The 21,170-nt window shown below is 65.9% G+C and overlaps 2 protein-coding genes across 5 annotated transcripts; one reads left to right on the top strand and one right to left on the bottom strand.

The window, feature by feature from the left end:
• On the bottom strand, window positions 1-9,978 carry NFE2L1 (NFE2 like bZIP transcription factor 1). Of its 2 annotated transcripts, XM_065651133.1 has the most exons (8): window positions 9,909-9,975; window positions 9,372-9,499; window positions 8,979-9,182; window positions 8,039-8,550; window positions 4,284-4,499; window positions 3,750-3,839; window positions 3,297-3,458; window positions 1-2,965 (listed from the first exon to the last, which is right to left on the bottom strand). In XM_065651133.1, exons 4-8 carry the CDS (start codon window positions 8,546-8,548, stop codon window positions 1,646-1,648), a joined length of 2,298 nt encoding a protein of 765 aa, XP_065507205.1. In that variant the 5' UTR covers window positions 8,549-8,550; window positions 8,979-9,182; window positions 9,372-9,499; window positions 9,909-9,975; the 3' UTR covers window positions 1-1,645. The 2 variants fall into 2 exon arrangements, with proteins under 2 accessions (XP_065507205.1, XP_065507204.1); XM_065651132.1 differs by lacking the exon at window positions 9,372-9,499 and having other exon boundaries at window positions 9,909-9,978.
• Window positions 9,979-12,911: 2,933 nt separating this feature from the next.
• On the top strand, window positions 12,912-15,193 carry COPZ2 (COPI coat complex subunit zeta 2). 3 transcript variants are annotated; one of them, XM_065651066.1, is made up of 8 exons: window positions 12,912-12,946; window positions 13,531-13,599; window positions 13,817-13,898; window positions 13,999-14,090; window positions 14,159-14,214; window positions 14,430-14,507; window positions 14,831-14,882; window positions 15,013-15,193. In XM_065651066.1, exons 1-8 carry the CDS (start codon window positions 12,929-12,931, stop codon window positions 15,112-15,114), a joined length of 549 nt encoding a protein of 182 aa, XP_065507138.1. In that variant the 5' UTR covers window positions 12,912-12,928; the 3' UTR covers window positions 15,115-15,193. The 3 variants fall into 3 exon arrangements, with proteins under 3 accessions (XP_065507138.1, XP_065507140.1, XP_065507139.1); XM_065651068.1 differs by having other exon boundaries at window positions 14,964-15,193; XM_065651067.1 differs by having other exon boundaries at window positions 14,961-15,193.
• The last annotated feature ends 5,977 nt before the right edge of the window (window positions 15,194-21,170 follow it).

The following is a 21,170-nucleotide window of genomic DNA, read 5'->3' as shown; positions in this document are numbered from 1 at the left end:
TAAGCTGTTTTATTTTTGTCCTGTGCTCACACAATCTCTCTTCTTTCCCTGACAGGTCACAGATCATTAAAATAAAGTTTCTAAGAGGAAAAATAATTTAAAACATACACGCAGGGCTCCCTTCCAACCTCCCCACACCCACATCTCCACCACTTGTGCTTCATCTCATGCGTCAGTAAAGCCAATGGATCTCAGGAGTCGGGGACGGGGGATCCCGAGGGCTCTCGGTGAGTTTGTCTCGCGCTGTTGGGGCCGCAGGGAACCCACCGATCACCCCAGATCCAACTGTGCCCCCGAAAAATGTGTCCAGGGCCGACAGGGCCCCTCTGGGCAGCTCTCTCCTGCATTTCCAGTTTCCTTCCCTTGAGTTCCCACCCCAAGTCCTCCCTCCGGCCTCACCCCACGTCACATGCACAGGACGGGCTTGGAAAAGCCTTTTTTTTTAAATTTTTTTTTTTTTTTTTTTTTTAAGCCTTTTCAGTTGCTGGTAAAGTCAGTTGGCTCCCAGCTGTGCTATATTGTACATACAGCTCTAGGATGGTCACCCGACGGGGACCGACAGTGATCAAGGCACTACCCCCACCCCCCTCCGGAAAACAAAGGAATCAATCAGACCAACACCTGGGGACAGAAGAGAATCCTATAATGTGATCACACGGTTACACGGAATCTTTATGGCAAAGAGAACATTTAGCAGCTCTGAGGGTTTGGGCTTCTCCCTTGTACTCAACACAAGCACGCTAAGACCCTACAGGGAAAAACGGGGCTGAAGCCCTAAAAAAAAAAAAAAAAAAAAACCTGAAAATCCAAGCGCGGTTCAGAACCAGGAATGCTACCAGCTCGCTGCTCTACGTGCCGAGCGCAGGGCCCAGGAGCCCCCGCTCCCTTGTGCTGTTAGCGGAGCGGGGTCGGTGGCAGTGACGTGCTCCGAGTGTGGCGGGGACACGTGTGGCACCGGCTCCGTTAACCCCCCCCAGCTCCAGACCCTTCCCTCCCAAACTCCTACAGCTCTCGGTGTCCCCGCGCTGGGACAGGGACGGTTCCCCCCCGGGACCCCCCCAGGCTGGAAAGGGTTAATGGAATTCACACCCACTTGTGTTTCCACACGTGCACCAGTCTGATCTAGGGAGGGATGTTGGATAATCTGGAATTAAGTCGGGTTGAATCACACACACCGATGTCAAAACTGGTTCAGGGAAGAAAAAAAAAAAAAAAAAAAAAAGGGGGGAGGGGGGAAAAAAAAAGAAAAAAACAACTACCTGAAATCACAGAACTTTGGAAGTTCAGAAAAACGTCTCTCCTATAACTTGTTTTGAAGTTCATTTGCTTAAACCTCTTTTCTTACTGAAAGCCAGTTCCTAACAGTAGTTTTTCCAGCTGTGCCTGTGTCCCCGCGCGGTGGCAGCTCCGTGTCCTGCGCCCACGGTCCGGGCTGCGCGGGGGCCACTCCCCGACCCTCGGGGAACCCGCAGCCTCTCCCTGCCCCGACCGGCAGCAGTTCACCTTGGTTTGTGTTATTTTTTGTGTTTTTTGAGAAGATATATCGGGTAAGAAGGCATGAAAGTTCCTCCAAAGTACTTCCAGGCTCAGCCCTTCCGCAGTTCTCCCTCGCGCGGGTGTCCCGCTCCTCCGGCCGCGCGTCCCCTCACTTCCTCCGGTCCTTCTGTTTGCGTTCCTGCCGCCGGGACTGCTGCTCGGCCACGGCGCGGGGTATCAAGATGACGCTGCCGTCGCTGGCGTACTGCAGGGCGTACTGGCTGGGGGAGTAGGGCCGCCCGTTCTCGTCCCGCAGGCGCCCGAACACTTCTTGGTAAAGATTCTGCACCTTTTGCTTCATCTGGCGGATGGATTTGAGAAACTCCACCTTCTCCCTGAGCAGTTTGGACTTGTCGCGCTGCAAGTCCTCGACATCGCGTTCCAGGTTGAGGATGGTGTCCAGCTTCCTCTTGCGGCAGTTCTGCGCTGCCATCTTGTTCTTGCCGCGCCGGCGGATGTCGCGGATCAGGCTGAGCTGGGCCTCGCTGAGCTGGTACTTGGAGAGGAGCTCGTTGAACTCCTCCACGGGCAGGTTGATGATCTTGTCGTTGGTGAACGGGATCTTCATGGCCCTGGCGCGGTGCTCGTCCCGGCTCATCTGCTTGTCCAGGAACTCGGACGGTTTCTCCTTGCCGCTCTTCTTGCCGGTGCTGGGGGGTTTGGGCTCCTCGGGGTCCCCCGGGGCCATGTTGTACGTGTGGTTGTGGCCGACGTGCTCCAGGTAGGGCAGGTACTGCAGCTGCGAGGGCTCCTGGTAGCTCATGCGGCAGAACTTGCTGTACTCTGGCTGGTAGCCAACCGCCCCTTCCGCCTCTTCGAAGTCCACGTTTTCCGAGTCCGAGCTGTAGCCGACGGCTCCTTCCTCGGAAAACGAGGAGGAGGAAGAGGACGAGGAGGACGAGGACGATGAGGACGAGGCTTCCGAGCTGCTCAGAGAAGCGGGACTGTGGCTGGAATCCAGCGAGAGCCCCGAGTCGGAGTCAAACTCCTCCTCGAGCTGCGAGGCCTGCACGGGGTTGAAGCCCTCCTCGATGGCCAGGTCCATCAGGCTGATCTCGTCCAGCATGGCCTCGTCCAGCAGCCCGCCCAGCGGGTCGGGCAGCTCAGGGCCACCCGTCTCGTTGCCGGTGCCATTCAGCTGCGGCGGGAAGAAGATCCCGCTCAGGTTGGTGGCGCTGAAGGTGGCGTTGAGGCCGGTGGAGTTGTCCGGCACCAGCTGCAGCAGCGCCGAGCTGCCGGCCATGGAGGGGCTCTCGATCTCAGCGCCGAAGAGGGGGAAATCCTGCGAGCAGCCCCCCAGTGAGGCCTGATGCAGGCTGACGTTCTGGTTGATGGGGGTGCCGGGGGCCAGGCTGTAGTTGGAAGCCAGCAGGTCTCCGCTCGTGCCGTTGTACAGGGTTTCGGTGGTTGTGTTGTTCACTTCCATCGCCTGGAAGAGACGAGAAACAGCTCGGTCAAGGAGCCGCGCTCCAGCCCTGCCTGCTCCACGTCCTTTGCCAAGAAGAGCCAGGACGATGCTTCCAGATCCAGCGGAAGCCGCTCTCGGGTGGCCCAGCAGCATCTGCAGGTTGGGACAAAACCACAGCAGCATCTGCAGGCTGGGACAAAACCACAGCAGCATCTGCAGGCTGGGACAAAACCACAGCAGCTACCACCGACCCTGAACCACGACTGTCCAGGAACTGAGCATTCAGCACAACCCCCGAACCGAAATCTGCCTGGAGGGGCAAACACCTTCCCCACACCCCCCCGGAGCTCACCTGCATCTCCATGATGGACATGAGGTCCTGCCACTGCTGCTCCAGGTCGAAGGGCGACTCGGTGTCAGCAAGGAGGGGCGGCAGGAGGGGGCCGGGGCCGCCCGGGGAGCCGTCGTCGCCGGGCACGGCCTCGCTCAGCGTGGACACGTCCGCGGCCGGGAACTGGCGGCGGGAGGGAGAGTCAGTCCGGCCACCCCGCTGCCCCTCCACCTCCGCTCCTCCTTTGTTCAAAGCAAACTGGGCGCAGTTATTCCTCCACAGTTCACTATGAACTAATTAGAAGCTAAACCAGAAGTCTTTAATTAATTGTGACCGCCCCCCCACACATACACACCGCCGGTTTCGCAGGCACGGCGCCTGGAGCCTCCTTAAGCAGGTTAACCCAATTTACTGCCGGTTCTGCAGTCTGGGTTAGGGGTACGAGAGACAGAAGCCATCACCCCAACCGCTCACCTCCGGGTTGTCCCCGAACGGGAAGGTGGCCTCCAGCAGCCTAAGGCACTCCTCCAGCGACAGGGCTGTCTGATCCTCCGCGCCGGGCGCCTGCCGGAAAACACGAGCAGCCGTAGCCCCGGGATGAGGGAGGCGGCGATGAGAAACCAGCTCCTTGCAGCAAGGGCTTCGTCACAGCGCAGCCAAAAAGAGCCAGAGGCCCCACCCAGTCCCTCACAGGCTCCGTCAGAGCAGCCCCCAGGCGCCGCGGGGAAGCGAGGGGACCCTGCCAGACGCCCCAAAGCGCAGCGAGAACCAGCCGCCCCCGTCCCAGCGCCACGGTGACGGTGACACGGCCGTTCCCCTGCCCGTGGGCAACCGGCGCCTTCCCAGCATCAAACCCCCTTGTCCAGCCGGGCAAAGCCTCCTCCTGCGGCTCGGCGGGTCCCCGGTGAAAGCCACACGTGACGCCGCTCGCCCCGACAGCGTCCCCGCACATGGACCCCCCGCGTGCCGCATCCCCACGCGCCGCAGACCCCAGCCCGGGGCTGTTACCTGCGCAGGGAAGCTCTCCCCGGTCTCTCCATCCACTAGCAGGTTCCTCTCCAGGATCTGGTTCCCTCCGCTCCTCCAGCCGTCCCCGCGCTCCCTCCCATCGCTCAGCTCTTTGTCCACTTCGCTCTCCTTCTGCCGGTGGCTGTAGTCAAAAATCTCTCGCCCAGCGCCGAGATCAATATCCTGTCTCCACAGGATGTCAATCAAATCGATGTCCTGAAAGACACACCGGATTTTCCTTCAGCCCCGCGCCGGGGTCCCCCCCCCCGGCCCCTCCCAAGGGCCCCCCCAAGCCCGACCCGCACCCGCCGGGCTCCCCGCTGCTCCGCCCGCGGGGGTCCCCGGCTCTGCGGGTGCTGCATGGCGGCTGCGGCCGGTTGTCCCCTCCCCGCCGCCCATGGCCGCCCGCCCGCCGCCGGGAGAGGCGGCTGGGGCCGCCCGGGCCCGTGTCGCGGCGGGGGCTGCGCCGGGGCCGCCTTTTGCATCAGCCCGTGGTGCCATCCCGGCCATTTGCATAAGGGGTGGGGTGCGCGGGCAGGAAAATCCCCGCATTTCCACCCACCTGATGCAACTTGAGCCGCCGCCGGCGCCCGGGCTCCCCGCAGCGCCCCCGCCCCGGCACCCCCCGGGCCGCCGGCCCCCGCCCGGCAGCCCCCGGTACCTTTCGCATGGCCCCAGGTGCCGCCCGGGCCGCGGCGCGCACCGATCATGGTCCCCGGGGCAGCGGGGGGGGCGGGCTGGCCGGGGCGCGGCGCCGCGCACGCATCGCCGGCCGGGGCGGCTGGGGGAGCCGCGCTCCGCCCCACCGGCCACAGGTGCCCCGCGGCCCCGCTGCGGCGGCAGGAGCCGCCCCCCCGGTGCAGCGGCGGCGGCGGCCCCCGCTCGGGCTGGGCCGGGCTCGGCTGGGCCGGGCTCGGCTGGGCTCGGCTCCCGCCGCCCTGCCCGGGCCGGGCTGCGGCGCGCCCCGCCCGCCCCTCCCCCCGTTACCTTGGCTGCGGCGGCCGCCAAGCCCCGCCCCCCCCGCCGGGCTGCGGCGGCGCCGCGAGGCCACGCCCCCTCCGCCGCCGCGCCGCCAAGCCCCGCCCCTCACCCGGGCGGCGGCCGCGGCCAATCCGCGCCACCGGCAGCCGCCGCCCCGACCAATCCCCGCCGGCGGGAGCCGCCGCCTCGGCCAATGGGAAGCGGAGGAGCGGCCGCGCGGCGCCCACCGGGCCGCTCCCCGCCCTGGCGCAGCGGAGCCGCCCCCCCCCCACCCCGGCCTCGCCCTGCGCCGGGGGCGGCTCGTCCCGGGCCCCGCTGAGCCCCCGGCGGGAACGCAAGGCCGGGCTGACCTTGGCTCCCGCCCCCGGGACCCCCCCGGCCCGCAGCGGGCGATCCCCGCCCCCCTCCCCGTGCAGCCCCCGCTTGCTCCTCACCCCCAACCCCCCCCCCTGCACCGGGCACGGTTCTCCCGGGAAGCTGGAGCGGCGAGGCCAAGTGTAACGGGATCCCCCCGGCCCCGGTGCGGCGCCCCGGGCCAAGACTGAGCACCGGCAGCTCATCACATGTCTGGCGGCCGCGTATTTTTATCCTCGTGTTGTGGAAACGGCACCGGGCGCTGGAGCCGCCCGCCCTCCCCACCCCCAATGCTGCAGAGGAGCGTCCCGGGGACCAGCCCGAGCCTCGTCCTCAGGGTAACGAGGAAAAAACTAGAAAAATATATCATAATTCCTCATTTTGGATGGTCCCCAAGGTGGCGGCTGCAGCCCCTGTGCCCCAGGGCGAGCTCCAGCTCCTAAAATTATTAATAACAGCCGTATTCCCCCAGCAAGGTCGCGCCGGGCCCGCCGGGAGTCGCAAGATTTTAACTCCCAGGAGAAGTCGCGGAAAAAAAAAAAAAAAAGGCAAAGCCCGGCCCTAAAGTCTGCAAATTATCCCCCTCCACCTAACGAACGGGGCGAGGGGGGACGGAGCCTGCTGGTGCTTCCAGAGGCGGCTGCGGTGGGAGCTGCGGCTCACGCGGCGTTCCCAGCACGGAAAAAATACAAGAAACCCCCACAAAAATAAAACCACCCCCCTGGGATAACACTTTGAAACCAGACTCGGTGCTTTGAAGCGTCACAGCAGCAGCAAGAGGGGTCTTGGTGGCCCTGGGGGGGTGGCAGGGGGATGTGACGGTGTGACAGTGGTGACAAGGTGACGTGTGACACGGGCAGACGGGGATTCCTGGCGCTGTGCCCCAGACTGAACATCGCACCTCGTGGGCGCAGTAACACCCGCCTCTCCCATCCCAACCAGGGCTTTGGGGGGAAAAGATGGGAAATAGGGACGTGCGGAAGCGCACGGACACCTGGACAGCCGGGATCGGGGACAGCACAGCCCCAGATCCCCCCAGCGCAGGGGGAGCGTCTCCCACCCGGGGGTTTCACCCCCCACACGTCCAGCCCCAGCTGGGCGGGTTTGCAGCGATGGCATCTCCAGCAGGATTGGGCTTAAAGCAGAAACAAAGAGGCCTCTGAAAAATGGCAGCCTTAGTGGCCTCTGGCCACCCAAATCTGCAGCTTTTCTCACCAAAATCTGCTCTGTCCTGGGCTGGAAAGGCTCCCTAGGCCCCACACCCTCCGCTGATACCACCAGACTCGAGGACGGGCAGCAAAGTCTCCCAGGGGCTGGACGTGACCTTGTACGAGGCATTTCACCAAATTCCTCCCCGTTCCCAAGATAGGGAGTGACCCCTCGCAATTATCAGGCAAAAAGCCAAATTTGAGAACATTTTCCTCATGTTCCACAACCCTCAGAGCAGAACTCCCCTCACCGACACCTCCAAGGGCACCGTTGCAAAGCCCAAGTGGGGTTTTGGCTCTTTCAGAGGTACCAGATCCCCGCGGGCACGGCCAAGGCACCGTCCCGCTGCTCAGCCATCGACACCGGCCCCGGAACCACCTTTGTCTCCCGGCGTGCACGCGTTCACGCCGCTCCCCTCGGCCCGTTCCACATGACAAAAGCCTCAGGCATCCGCAACAGCTGCCCGCCCCTCGCTGCGGGGACAGGGGTGGCAGCAGCTGAATTCGGCTCTTTCCGCGCCCAGACGCCTCAGCGGCTCGCCCGAAAAAACAATTTACAAGACGCGAGAGTGACGCTGGAAGGAGCCAACGCCGCGAATCGGCACTAACGTCCCCCCCCAGTGCGGCCGGGGAGACGCTGAACATGCCGTGACAAAGAGAGCGGTGCCAAAAGGCACAAGAGCGGCCGCTCCCGGGGCCCGGCGTTGCATCACAACTGCCCAAAAGGTTGTGCTCGGGCAGGGAAAATAAACCCACTTTCCAGTTCACCTCTCTCCGCCTGCCTGCGATGAAAACCCGGCAATAAACATCTCTGCTGGAGCCGCTCCAGAGCCCAGGAACCAACCGCCTGCTCGGCCCCGCGGACAAGCCTGTTACCCAACGCCTCAGCTTGTTTCCCAGCCTCCTCTTACCGGTTTCACAACACCGAGTTACACGCACAGGTTGAAATGCTGACCCCAACCCTCTTCCCCACCTCTCGCTATTACTTTCAGACCAATAATAAAGCAAACAAAAAGGAAAAACCACCCCACACATACCCCTGGACCCTCTAACTGAACCATCATTTAGCATTAGACCGTTCCCAAGCGGGAACCCGCTGTTCCCAAGTGCTAAACGTGCAGAGTTCCACTCCCTTGGACGGATCCCAGAGGGTAAGAGCCCCCCAAGTGCTCCCTTTCCCCCCCGCCACAAGCAAAAGAATCTCCTGCCTACCTCCTTGGTCAGATCTCCGTTCACCGGCGCAGCCACCGCTCCCAAATCTTCCAGTTCTTCCCCAAAACCTTGCTCGGCCCCGCTCTCCCTCACGCCGCTGTCGGGGCTGCTCCCATCCTGCAATCCGCCGCCGTTCTCGAGGGCGATGCCGGCGCTGGGCTGGCTGCCGGGGACGGAGCCCTCGGGGTCTCTGTGCACCAGCCACGCGTTGACCTCGGTGCTGGGGACCTGAAACCTGTCCAGGGCCCTCACCTGGTTGAGCAGCCTGCGGGCGGTGAAGTAATAGTCCAGGTCTACGCTTTTTGGGTGGATGCCATAGCCGTCCAAGGTGTTGCGCAGGTTGTGAAACTGGGTCTGGGTGTAAGCGGAGCTCTGGCCAAGAATGATCTCCCGGAGAGGGGGGAGCTGCGAGTTCAGGTAGGTGTCCACGTCCACGCGAACGCCGATCAAGCTGAGGAGAATGGTGAACTGGATGAGGCCTTCGGTGAAGTATTTCTTCAGAGAAAGCATTTCTGGCAGAGGAGAAAAGAAAACGGGTGGAGGGTTTGAGAATTAAAAACCAAACAAAAAAAAACCAAACAAAAAAACAAAATAAAAAAACAAACAAAAAAACCAGCGTCAGATGAATTCTCCAGACAACAGGTTGGGTTTGTCTTTCCTCTGCCCCACTTTCAAACAAACAAAATAAAGCAATGACTTCAGAGTTCAGGTTATCACTAAACAACAGGATAAAAGTCTAAAGAACGTTCAAGAGTTTGGGTTCAGGAAGACTTCGTTTTCCTTTTCAAATTCTGGTACTCACTGGTTAGCCAGCAGAGTGTAAGTCAAGATTTAAAACTCGAGAAACAACAAACCCTCCACCCCCTCCTGCCCTTTCCTCTTCTTCAGAACTGTTTTGGAACACAAACCATGCGGCTACGTAAAAATCCATGTGACTCACTGTCCGAAAACTCCACATACAGCAGGTTCCTCTGGCCCCCCCGACTCCCCACGCTGCAGGACGGGGTCTGATCCCCCCGACAACCGGCGGCTCCTTCCTCCTCTGCTCTGCCCGGCTTCTCGGAGGAGCCTTTCACGAGTCAAAGGTCCTGATCATGGGAAGGTCCAACGACTCCTCCGCTTCTGGCTGGAGTTTCATCAGCGGCTGAAACACAACCGGAGAGCAAAGGCGATAATGCGCGGGCGAGGCACCACCCTGAGCGCTGCACATGGAGCTGCCACCCGGGGAACGGCGCTTTCCCCACGCGCGGGGGCCCCGCAAAGCAGAGGGAGCGTTGCCTGAAAGGCCGATTTTCCTGGGACAAGCCGGGCAGGCACAGACACACGCGGTTACCTTGGGTGACAATATTGTCCATACTTCCCCTCCCTGAGCTATTCTTAGGCCGGTGCGTCAACTTCCCCTCTCTCTGAAGGAATCCGCCTCCGACTCCCTTTCACTCCTTAGCCCAGTTTCCAGCGGCTCTACAAAAACCCGTCAGGGGCTCTTCCACGGGCACCAAAACATCCCCGGCCGGGGAATCCCCGGGCTCGCCCCTCCCGCCGCGGCCCCGGCCCGACCTTCCCGGGCCGCCCCCAGCCCGCCGGGGCGGCTCCCGCTGCCCGGGAGGAGCCGCCGGGCCCCGGCGCTGCCCGTTCTCCCGGCGCGGGGGGTCCCGGCGCTGCCGACCGGGTCCATGTGCCGCCCCCCCCCGCGCTCCCCACCCCGGGCCCTTTAAGACCCCCCCCGCGCCTCGTGACCCGCCCCCCCGCGCGGCCTCGCCGTCCCCTCCGCGCCGCCCGCCCCTCGGCCCGGCCCGCACCCGCTGCACCCCCCGCGCCGCCGCGGCCCCGGCCCCTCCGCCCGCCGCTCCGCGCCGCCGCCCGCCGCTACCCGCTCGCCGCCGCCGCTCGGTGCCGGTCCCGGCCCCGCCGCCGCCGCCGGTCCCGCTCCCGCTCCCCGCCCTGGCCAACCACCTCCCCCCTCCCGCCTCGCGCGGCGCCGCCGCCAATCGGCGCCCGGAAAAGGGAGGCGGGACGAAGCGGCGGCCCAATGGGAGCCGGCGGTGAGGTGTTGCTCCCGCCCCCGCCGCCGCTTGGATAGGCAGGCTGAGCGGCCAATCGGCGCGCGGGCAGCGCCGCTGGACCTCGTGCTTGGCCCGGCGGTCGCGCGCTGGGCCAATCAGAGAGGAGAAGCTAGCCAACGCGACCCGCCCCCCCTCAGAGATTGAGTGACAAGGCGTCAGGCCAATGGAACGCGAGATCCCCGCCGAGCGACAGCGGCAGCTACCAATGAGACGACGCACAGGAGCCAGCCGTCCGTCTGGGCGCTTGAGTGGCAGCGGCGCGCACCAATCCCTGCAGCATCGGGACACCGCCCCCCCCGCCCCGGGGCTGTTGCCATGGCAGCGGGTGCCCCATGCCCAGCGCAGGGCGAGGCCTGGGCCGCCATGGCGGAGCCTCCATCGCCCCACAGGCCGCGCTCCCCCAGGGCCCCCAGTCCTGACACCTCCCGGTACCGCCCGCGGCCCTCGCACGTCCCCGGCCCTGCGCGGGCACGAGGAGCCGCCACAGCCACCTGCAGCTGGAAAGACTATGTCAAAGCCGGAGCTTCGCCCCGGGCCCCAATGAGTCAGTGGTGGGGCCGGGTGCGCAGCCAGGGCAGCGCCTGCTCACCCTGCGCTTTCCTTCCTCCATTGCTCCAGCGCTTTGTTAATTAAAAGTCTTTAATTTCGCGCTGCCCAGTTGGCACGGCCCTGCTCATCACACCCAGGGCTGGGCTGGGCAGAGCGAAGCTGCTGGAGGCGCCGATGGCCGCGGCACAGAGAGGGAACCCCCAGCCCTGGGCTGGCCGGAGCCGCGGGGACACCCCGGCGGGGGGAGCACCCCCGGGTGCCGGGAGCGGGATGGGGGTCCCAGCACACGGAGCTGCCCACGGCCACCCGTGCCAGGGGCCGTCCGCGCGTCTGGCCGTCACTCGTCAGCCCAAAACAGTCGCACCGTCCGTGGGTCGTCCCACGAGCGCCGCTGCTCGTCACGGGGGCACCCACCGGCCCGTTTGAGTTTGACCTGAAAGGAGGCTGGAGCACGGAGGGGGTTGGTTTCTTCTCCCAAGGAGCAAGTGACAGGACGAGAGGAAATGGCCTCAAGTTGCGCCAGGGGAGGCTTAGGTTGGATATCAGGAAAAAATTCTTCCTGGAAAGGGCTGTCGGGCATTGGAACAGGCTGCCCAGGGCAGTGCTGGAGTCACCATCCCTGGAGGGGTTTAAAAGGCTTTTAGACAAGGTTCTCAGGGACATGATTTAGTGCTACAGTTGGGTTAGATTATGGTTGGACTTGATGATCCTGAGGGTCTCTTCCAACTGAAATGTTTCTATGATTCTATGACTGAGCAAACGAAGTCTTGACATTCGATGCCTTTTGAGAGAGAAACCACCTGGCAGAGGGGACATAAAGGCTACAGCTCAGCCCAACCACCTCCCCATGTGCCTGAGGACCCGAGCAGGTTATTTTTCCCTTCCCCAGTGATCGGCACAGGCTTCCTGCCCAAACCAACGCTGGTGCCCGCGGGGCGAGGGGCAGCGGCCGCCAGCAGAGCCCAGCAGGTGGGAGTGCGGGCAGCACCAGCCCTGCCTGCGATTCCTGCCACGCCGCAGCTGCCAAAACCAGACACCCTCTTCCCTGCCCCAGAAACTCGCCGGGATAAACAGGATGCCAGAGACAATAGTTCATCTGAAAAAAAAAGTGGGAAACAAGCGTGGGCTCCCACACCTCGCAGCGGGTGAGGTTTCCCAGCCGGGGTGTCTGCCCAGAGCGGCAGCAGGAGCAGAGCCCCCCCTAATTTTTTTTTTACGGCAAGGACCAAGCTCGCTGCACAGCTGAGAGATGGAGGACAGGCTGCGCGTCCCCCCGAACCCGGAGAGCTCCGAGGCTGCGAGCAGGGATGCCCCAGAGCACCCAGGCACGGCGGGGGGAGCCCGGCAGCACCCAGACCACAGCGACTTTGGGTCACGGGCTCGCTCTGCCCCGGCTGCTCCATCTCGCTAATCTGGAAAACAAACCGTGAAACACCCACGAAAGCCGGGGTGCGGCCCTGGCCCACGGCGTGCCGCAACCGGCAATTTGCTGAGGAAATGGCGGCGGCCCCGGCGAGCCCATGGGCACAGCCCCGTTGCCAGAGCGGGTCCCCCTCTTTGAATTTGGGGGTGCTGCGTTGCTCAGGCGTTATTCAAGCACCGTCCCCCTTTGCACCCCACGGGGAAAACGGGTGAACGGGACCGTCCTAAAAGCCTCTCGCCCTGCTCCCTGGGGCCCTGGGCAGCCACCCGCCAGCAACCCGAGCCGGGCTGCCCCAGGGGGGTTATTTTTAGTGTGTCCCCCCCACCCTGGGGCTATTTGGAGCGCTGGCAGGCGGCCCCGTTGCTGCACCCTGCTCGGGCAGGCAAAAGCCTTTCGGGGCTTTCAGTACCGACCCCCCCGGCAGAACCCACAGCTTGGCAGGACCCCCCCCCACCTCCCCTGGTCACCCGGGGGGGTGACCCCAAATTAAAGGCAGCAGGGGTTGGGCGAGGGGTGTCCCCCCCGCACCCCACTGCTGAGTGTTCCTCCCCGCCAGGGGCTTCCCTGAACCCCATAATTTGGGGTGCACGGGGGTCCCGGCCTCCACTGCTCCCTGGTCGGTCCTTTCCCAAACAAGGTGCCTGGGTGTGTGGGGGGGCATTGCGGAAACAGCCCCCACGGCCACGCGTGTCCCCCCACTCGCAACAGCAGCACATGAGGCTGCGGGACCCCCACCCGGGGACCCCCCATTCCTTCTCCTGCCGGTCCCGGTGGGGCCTGAGCCCGGGGGGGGTTCGTGGCCGGGGCGGAGCGGGCGGGGGGGCGGGCACGGCAGCGCGGGGGGGCCGGGGAGCCATGGAGCCCGCGGGGCCGGTGCGGCGGGGACGGGACCAGGGACGGGACGGGGCTGCCCGGCCCCACCGGGAACTTCGTGCGGCCGCGGCGGGACAGGGGAGAAACGGGGGAAAAACCGGGGGAGGAGAAATTTAGAAAAAACAGGAGGAAAAACATGAAGGGGGGGAAACACGGGGGAGAAAAAAACGGGGGGCGGGGTGAAATCACGGGAAAAACACGGGGGAAAAACGGGAGGGACAAGAACACTGGGGGTGATGGGGATAAATGATGGGGACCCGGGGGGCAACGGGGGGGAAGAGGCCGGTGGTGGAAGGGGGACAGAATGGGGGGAACAGGGTGAAACTGGGGGAACTGGGAGACAGGGATGGGGGAATGGGGGGTGGGACAGGGGGAGAAATGGGAAGGAGAGGGGAAATGGGGAAAAATAATTTGGGGGGAACAGGGAGAAATGGGGGGGACAGGGAGCAAGGGGGGTGGGGGAGCAAAGGGTGTCCCCAAAATCTGGACCTGGGGGGACCCCAAGGGAGGGATCCAGGGGATCCCAGGGTGGTCTGGGGGGGTCTGGCCGTGCCGCAGGGCTGAGCCCCCGCCCCTCTCCCCAGGAGCCGTCCCTGTTCACGGTGAAGGCCCTGCTCATCCTGGACAGCCGCGGCCAGCGCCTCCTGGCCAAGGTGCAGCCCGGCCCCCCCGCCTCAGTTTCCCCAGGGCACACTGCCCAGGGCCCCCCCACGCACCCCAGCTCAGCCATCTCTCCCCCGCCAAGCTGCGGCATCTCAGGGGGTCCTGGTGCTGACTTTGGGGGGTCCCAGTTGGGGCTTTGGGGGCCCCAGCACCCCCCCACCCCATGCAGGGGTTGTGCTGCCAGTGCTGACCCCCATATCCCCCCAGTACTACGACGGGACCTTCCCCACGGCCAAGGAGCGGGCAGCCTTCGAGAGGAGCATCTTCAGCCAGAGCCAGCGGACGGGGGGTGAGCTGGGGTCCCGCTTGGCAGTTTAATGCTGGGGGGGCACCGGGCTTGGAGCAGTGTCCCCTCTGGCACAACCCCGTGTCCCTGTGTCACCTGTCAGGTGAGATCGCCTGCCTGGAAGGACTCACTGTCGTCTACAGGAGCAGCGTCGACCTCTTCTTCTATGTGGTGGGGGGCTGCCAGGAGAACGAGGTAGGTGTGGGGGGCAGCCCCACTGACACCCCCACGGACACCCCCACGGACACCCCATTCTCCCGCAGCTGATGCTCTTGGCCGTGCTCACCTGCCTCCTCGACGCCCTTGGCCACCTCCTGCGGTGAGTCCCTGGGGCCACCCAGCCCCAAACCCACCTGCTTCGGGTGGGGAAACTGAGGCAGGGCACAGGGACCTCATGTGAGACCCCTGCCCACGAGCACCCCGCGTGGGACCGGGCCAACGCTGCTTTGGGATATGGGGGTCTGGGTCCCAGCACCTTGCACAGGACCCCGGCCCATGATCGTGACCGGCTGTGGTGACATGTCCTACCTGCAGGAAGGAGGTGGAGAAACGCTGGCTGCTGGACAACATGGAGGGGACATTCCTGGTGGTGGACGAGATTGTGGACAGGGGGTGAGCTCCTGCTGGGGGGGACGGGGGGCGAGAAGCAGCCCACAACACTGGGGGTTGCAGGGACAAGGCGTCGCATCGTTCCCCGGGGTGCTGGGGCGGGTCAGGCCCTGTCTGTGGGTGCCGAGGGGGAGCTGGGCACTCCAGTCTGCCAACATTGCAGCAGCTCTTCCTCAAGCCTTCATCCCAGGGCAGTGCACAGGGAGGGAAACTGAGGCACAGGGCAGCGATGCCCGGGGGGGTGCAGCCAGGATGGGGAGGGAGCTGTGCCCAGGGGATCCCGGGGGATCCCGGTGGGTTGGTGCCAGCACCATGCTGCTCCGCAGGGTGATCCTGGAGAGCGACCCCCAGCAAGTGATCCAGCGGCTGAGCCTGCGGGTGAGTGCAGCCACCCCGTCCCTCGACCTTCCCCACTTTCCTCTGCCTCTCCCCGCCTCCTCTGCCTCTCTCCCCCAGCAGACCCCGGAGCCAGCACCGTACGGCTTCGTCCTCTTCGACTACCTGGCAGGCGGCTCAGAGCGCGGGGACACAGGGGACGCTGGTGGTCGCAAATAGGCAGCACCGAGGAGGTGCAAACCCCTCCGTGCCGATTTTTCAAGAGAAGAATTAAGCAGTAGTGAAGGAGAAGGTTCACAGTTCCTGCTCGCTCCCAGCCGTAACCGGCCACAAATAAAGTTTTCCTCCCTGTTTTGGTGGTGTGTTTCTGCGCGCTGTGCCAGGCTGGTGGGTCCCCGTGCGCACCTCACCCACCAAAGCCGCGCTCTGGGGGCTCTTGGGCGCGTTTCCCTTGGAGGCAAAGTGGCATGTACGGGTTTTTCTGTTAATCCTCGCCCTCTACAGTTTCATCATTTCAATGCACCACAGATCAATGGGGACAGGCACAGGGTGTTCTGGGGCTGGTGGGAGGCTGTGGAAGCCCGCAGCTGGGGTGCGGGTCTGGGCAAAGCGGGACCCCCGCCCTCTCCCTGGCCTTGGGTGACTGCAGCTGGGCACCCAAGCACCACCCACCTGCGGGTGCCCGCGCGTGGGACAGTGGTGGTGCTTGTACCCACAGGTGGGCACGGTCTGCCTTGCCACGGTCACGCTGCACCAGCCTATGGACCCCTCCCACCCTACAGACCGTCCCCAGCCCGGGGACCCCCCACCTCAGCCCGGGACCGCCACCGCCTCTTGCGCGACGCTCCCTGACGCCTCGGCCGCAGCGCGGCTCTTGTGCGACGCTCCCTAGCGGGGCCCCGCCCACACACTGGCCGCGCCCTTTACACCATACGTGGCCCCGCCCTGCCCGCCTTGGCCCCGCCCCTCCCCGGATGCCACGCCCCCTCCGGGTGCCACGCCCCCTTTCGGATGCCACGCCCGCTCCCGGATGCCACGCCCCCTCCCGGACTGCGCATTCGCGATCCTGCAGCGCCACCTGCTGGCGCTCATGCGGGGGTGAGCGGCACCCCCGCACCGGGAGCCCCCGCCATGTGTCACCCCCAAACCAACCCCCCCAGCCCAGGACCTCCCCCTCCCCGGGACTCCTTGGGGGTCCGGGACAGCCCTGGACCCACCCCCCTGAACCCTCCCCGGGATCCCCGAAATCCCGGGGCTCCTCCTCTTGGGGACTCCCCCAGTTCTGGCGAGCTCCCCCATCACAGAGGCTCCTCCCCCCCCGGGACCCCCCCCATCCTCGGGACGCCCCTGCTGTGGGACACTCACCCTCACCGAGCCCCCACCCCGTCTTGAGACCCCACCCATATTTTCCACCACCCCGGCCCGCCCCGGGACAGCCCAACCCGGGACCCCCCCCTCGACGTGCCCCTTTCCCCCACCCCTCCTGGCTGCCCCCCCAAACCCCTCCCCGCCTGTCCCGCACCCTGCAGCCATGTGGACCCCGAAGGTGCACGTCCAACCCCCAAACACGAGGGACACCTCAAAGTCTTCCCCGCACATCCCGCCCCCCCGGGACCCCTCCCTGCCCAGCTCAGCTGCAGGGGCGCCCCTGGGGGGCTCCGGGGGGGCGGTGCCCGGGCAGACGTTGATGGATGGTCTCGCCCCGGCCCGGGTCCCCCCGGAGCGGCGGGCAGGGGGAGCAGCTGGCAGAGCCGCCCGCGTCCCCCGGGGGGGTCGGGCAGATGTCCCTGCAGCCGAGAACCCCCCAGCAACTTTCTGGGCACCCCCCCAGCCGCCCACCCAGGTGCCCAAAGCCCCTTCGCTCCCCTGGGCTGAGAGGGAGCCCCTTGTGTCCCCATGTCCCCAAGGAGGGGACGGTCCCAGCTGTACCCCCCCCACCCCCCAGCTGCCCCCCGCCCCGGCTCTGCCCCCCCACAATGGGCCACAAAGGGCAGCGCTCGGCGGGGACCCCCCTCACTCCAAAAGTGCGGCTGGTGGGCCAGGGGGTGGTGGGGACCCCCCAGCCCCAGGGACCCCCCCAAACCAGAGGTGCCCAGAGCTTGGGGACCCCAGCCAGGGACAGACGGGCCTGGGCACAAAACCCACCCCGAAACCCACCCAGGTCCCCGTCTGCTCCCCACGGGTGCCCGGGCTGGGGGGCTGTGTGTCCACAGCTGCCCCTTGGGGTGGGGACCCCGGGTGTCCCCCCCAATCCCAGGCAGCCCCAGCACAGGAGCAGAGAACAAAGAGGAGGAGGAGGAGGAGGAGCGCGAAGGCCCCGCAGCCCCCGCCGTGACAGCTGGTGCCCCCCAAGTGACACGGGGACAAAGGCACCGCGACAGGCGATGGGCCCTGGGACAAAGGGGCTTTGGTCCCCGGGGACCACGGGGATGGGGGGGCCCTAAGCTGTCACTCAGGGGGAATGGGGGGGCCAGGGCACACGGGGACTGACCAGACCAGGGACAGACAGGGCTGGGGGCCACCAGCCCCCTGTCCCCGCTGGCCGGACCCCAGCACCCCGCAGCTCTGCCAGCCCCACGCAACACCCCCATGGCCATGTCACCCCCAAACCCACGCTGACCCCGTGGCCGGGAGACCCCAAAATGTGCAGCTGCAGCTGTGGCCCCCCTGCACCCCAAACCCCTGCCGGGCTGGGTCCACAGCACCCCCAAACCATGTCACCCCCAAACCGTGTCACCCCCGATCCCATGTCACCCTGTCCCCCTCGCTCCATCCCCACTCTGGCTGGGACCCCGCGTCTGTGGGGGTGTCTGGGGTGCAGGGTACTGGCGGGGGGTGGCAGCCGTGCCCGGGGGGTGACAGCCGCGCCGGGGTGGCCGTGCCGGGCTGGGAGGGGGATTCATTAGCGGGGGGGAAGAGGTGGTTCCAGCGGCCGCCTTGATCGATGGCCCGGGCTCCATCTTGTCACCGGGTTTTGTCTCCCGGCCGGGGGAGAGAAAGGGAATGAGGAAGGAAAAAAGCCCCCGGGGCGGGGGGGCTGCAGGGGTTGGGGTGCCCAGGGAGGGGCCCCTCGCCTGTCCCCAGGCTGTCGCGGTGATGGATGGCCCGGCCGGGGGGGCACAAAGCCGGGGACCCCCCTTCTCTGGGGTTGGGGGGGCCCGAGCAGCACCCAGAGATCGAGCAGGGGCTGCACACCCTGGCATGGGGGGCAGCCCCCTCCCTCTGGCCACATTGTGGGGCTTGGCCACACAATGAGCCCCCGTCCCCCAAAGCCCCCTGGCTGGCCCCCCCCAGCTCATCACACCCAGGGGTGTTGCTGGACGGAGGGGGTGGCTGCACACGCAGCCCCTGGTCCGCTCCCCAGAAATAAACCTTGAGGATTTTCCTCTTGACTCTTCTCTATTTTCACCCCCTGCCCTGGCTCTGGAGGAGCCCCCAGCACCCAGAACCCCCCAGGCGGCTCTGGGGGGGCCGCAGGCCGGCGCTCCCCCTGCACGAAGCTGTCACCCCCAGCCCCGGGTGACACATTTGTCCCCGCGTGCGCGGGGGCATCTGTCGCCCCGTTACATTTTGTTTTAACGAGATTTAGAGCCCGCTAAGCAGCTGCAGCGTCTGCCCGTAGGAAAGCGCAGGCAGAGCCGGGGGGGCAGTGGGGGGCAGCAGGAGGTACCAGCCCCAGCCCCTCTGCCCTGCTCAACTCCTGGAGACCTTGGGGACAGCTTCTGCTCCCTAAAAATTGGCTGAGAGAGGACTGGGGGGGCTGAGAGAGGGGAGAGAGGGATGGAGGGATGCAGGAAAGGATGCAGGGATGGAGGCAGGGACAGAGGGATGGAAGGACAGAGGGATGGGGGGGACAGATGGAGGGATGCAGGGATGGAGGGAGGGACAGAGGGATGCAGGGATGGATGGACAGGGGGTGCATGGGACAGCCAAGGGCACGGGCGCTGGCTGGCACAGGGGACAGCCATGCGGATGGTTGGGGACAGCACGGGGGACGCGGGGGGGGACTGGCCCCCCAGCTGCTGCGGCCGGAGCCGGCTCTGCTGCGCCTGGCAGCTAATTGAGTGAAATGGCTGTCAGGGATGTAATTAAAGGGGAGCGCGAGCGGTGGGGCAGGCCGCAAACAGATGGAAGGGCCCTTAATTGGTAATTAAATTCCTCCCTGGCAGGTGAGATGGAGCAGCAGCCGCGAGGGGGGGGATGACACAGCCGGGGGGCTGGGGGTCCCTGTCCCCAGCTCTGCCTCGTCCCTTTGTCTGCCGATTTCTGGATTTCACCCAGTGCTGAGCGCCCCCCCGGCACCACAGTCCCCCCCTCCCACAGCCCATCGGCTGATGACAGTCACCCAGTGCGGGGGGGGACAGTCGGACAGGGGCCCGCAGGGAGCCCCAGCATTTTGGGGGGCTCCTTGCCTGGGACTGCAGGTCCTCATGTCCCCCCGAGCCCCGCGGTCCCCTCAGCCCCCCCGCGACCTCCCCGTCCCCATCCCAAGGGACAGGGACACCGGGGTGCAGGCAGGGATGGGCAGGGGGGCTGGAGACCCACGCGAGGACCTGCTGCCTTCGCCCCGCCCAACCCCGATGCTGACCCCCCCAGACAAAAAGAGGTGTTTTATTTTTCTGTCGTTATGTCTCGGTAACCCGCAGACAACGCGAACAGCGACCGGCAGCGCCGCCCGGTATTTCCCGCACGATGGGACAGGGTGGGGACACACGAGGCGACGTTAAAAACGGCCCCGTGCCCCCACCCTAACAAAGTCCCGAACGCGGGGGGGCCCCCCCGGTACATCCCGGGGGGCGGGGGGGGCACCGCCGCCCTCCTCATCTCCCCCTGACTCATTTAATTCCCCGTCAAAGCCCCCGCGGTGCTGCCCCCCCCGGCAGCCGTGACCCCCGGCGGGGGCTCTGGGCTCTGCCGTGACCCGCGGGGGCGGCCGGGGGGGCCGGGGTCAGGGCGCAGCCCCACGGCGGGGGGGCGTTAGTTCCAGCGGATAAAGGCGCTTTATGGCCGGCCCCCCCGCGCCCGCTGCTCCCCCGCCGCTCGCTGTGGCGACAATGGCGCTGGTGACCCCGCGGCTGCAGCGCGTCCCCCCCAGGCAGGATGGGGCCCCCCGGCCCCCCCAGCACCCACCGGCCCCGGGGGGGCCCCTCCGCCGTTCCCAGCTCCGTCCCCGGGTTACAGACACCGGTTAATTAGCCCGTTAATCACCATTAGTGGGGTAATGAGGGGCTCCCCGAAGCCGGGGTGTCTCTCTGTGACCTTCACTCGTGTCACCACCGTGGTGGTGGCCCAGCGGGGGCCACATGTCGCCGAGCGCAGCTGCCACCGTGGCGGGGGGGGGGGGGCGGGAGGGACCGCGGGGGGGCGATGGACCAGGGGATCTGCCCCCATCGCCCCCCGGCCGGTGCGGACAGGGACGGGGTCCCGCAGAGTCCCGGTACCAGACCCCCCCCGTAGCCCCACGGGGGACGGGATCCCCCCGGCCCAAGGAGGCAAGAGCCCCCCCAGCCCCACAGCCGGACCCCACGGGGCCAGGACCCCCAGATCCACTGGGGACGGGGCGGTCCCCGCGCCCCACGGCCACTCGCGCTGGGGACAGACCCTGCGGCTGCGCCCCCAACCCCCGCAGCGACGGGACCCCCGGGGGGGGGGACACAGCCGGGGGGGCGGACCCACGGCAGAGCTCGACCAATGAGCGAGCGGAACGTCAAAGGGGGTGGGACAAAAAAAGCACAGACACCAATGGCCTGCCGGGGAGGGTGTGGCCAATGCATGACGTCAGTGGGTGTGGCGGGCCCCGCCCAGAAGATGCGGGGGGGCTCCAGCCACGCCCAGCCCAGTATGTCCCAGTACAGCCCAGTACGGCCGGGCTGACGGGAATGGATGGGGGCGGCGGTGCGGGGGGGGCGGTGATTAATGGGGACCATCGCTCACTGTCCGGCGGGGGCGGGGGGGCCCCCCCAGCGCGGCGATAACGAGCAGCAGGAATAATGAGCGGTGTCACTCCACTTTTCATGGTGATGGAAAGTCATTACCGGCGTCACCGGCGGCGACAAGCGGCCATGAATCAACTGCTCTGCTATGAAATTAAAATCGAATCGCCCACCCCCCCATCGCCCCACCGCGATTCCCCCCCGACAAGGGCTTTCGGCCCGGGAGGGTGGCTCTGTCCACTGGCGGGGAGACCCCCCGCTGAGGGCCACCCCAAGGACAAGGGTCCCCTGTCCCCAGGGTCACCCTACAGCCCCCTCCAGGGATCGGTGCAGAGCTCTGGATTTTGGGGCTCCTCAACCGCCCCCCCAAAGTCAAACCCTGCAGAGAACAGTGAGA

Source organism: Caloenas nicobarica, chromosome 24 (assembly GCF_036013445.1).
Source record: "Caloenas nicobarica isolate bCalNic1 chromosome 24, bCalNic1.hap1, whole genome shotgun sequence".
Taxonomy (NCBI): domain Eukaryota; kingdom Metazoa; phylum Chordata; class Aves; order Columbiformes; family Columbidae; genus Caloenas; species Caloenas nicobarica.
This window is presented reverse-complemented; position numbering and strand designations above follow the sequence as displayed.

Excerpts from the sequence above, each read along its gene's own strand:
- NFE2L1 (XM_065651132.1), bottom strand. The coding sequence starts at position 8,548 with ATGCTTTCTCTGAAGAAATACTTCACCGAAGGCCTCATCCAGTTCACC. Across the intron at positions 4,500-8,038 it reads ACGGAGATCTGACCAAGGAG|GACATCGATTTGATTGACAT; the intron begins GTAGGCAGGAGA and ends TGTGTCTTTCAG. Across the intron at positions 3,840-4,283 it reads GGGAGAGCTTCCCTGCGCAG|GCGCCCGGCGCGGAGGATCA; the intron begins GTAACAGCCCCG and ends GTTTTCCGGCAG.
- COPZ2 (XM_065651066.1), top strand. Across the intron at positions 13,899-13,998 it reads CCAGAGCCAGCGGACGGGGG|GTGAGATCGCCTGCCTGGAA; the intron begins GTGAGCTGGGGT and ends GTCACCTGTCAG. Across the intron at positions 14,508-14,830 it reads GACGAGATTGTGGACAGGGG|GGTGATCCTGGAGAGCGACC; the intron begins GTGAGCTCCTGC and ends GCTGCTCCGCAG.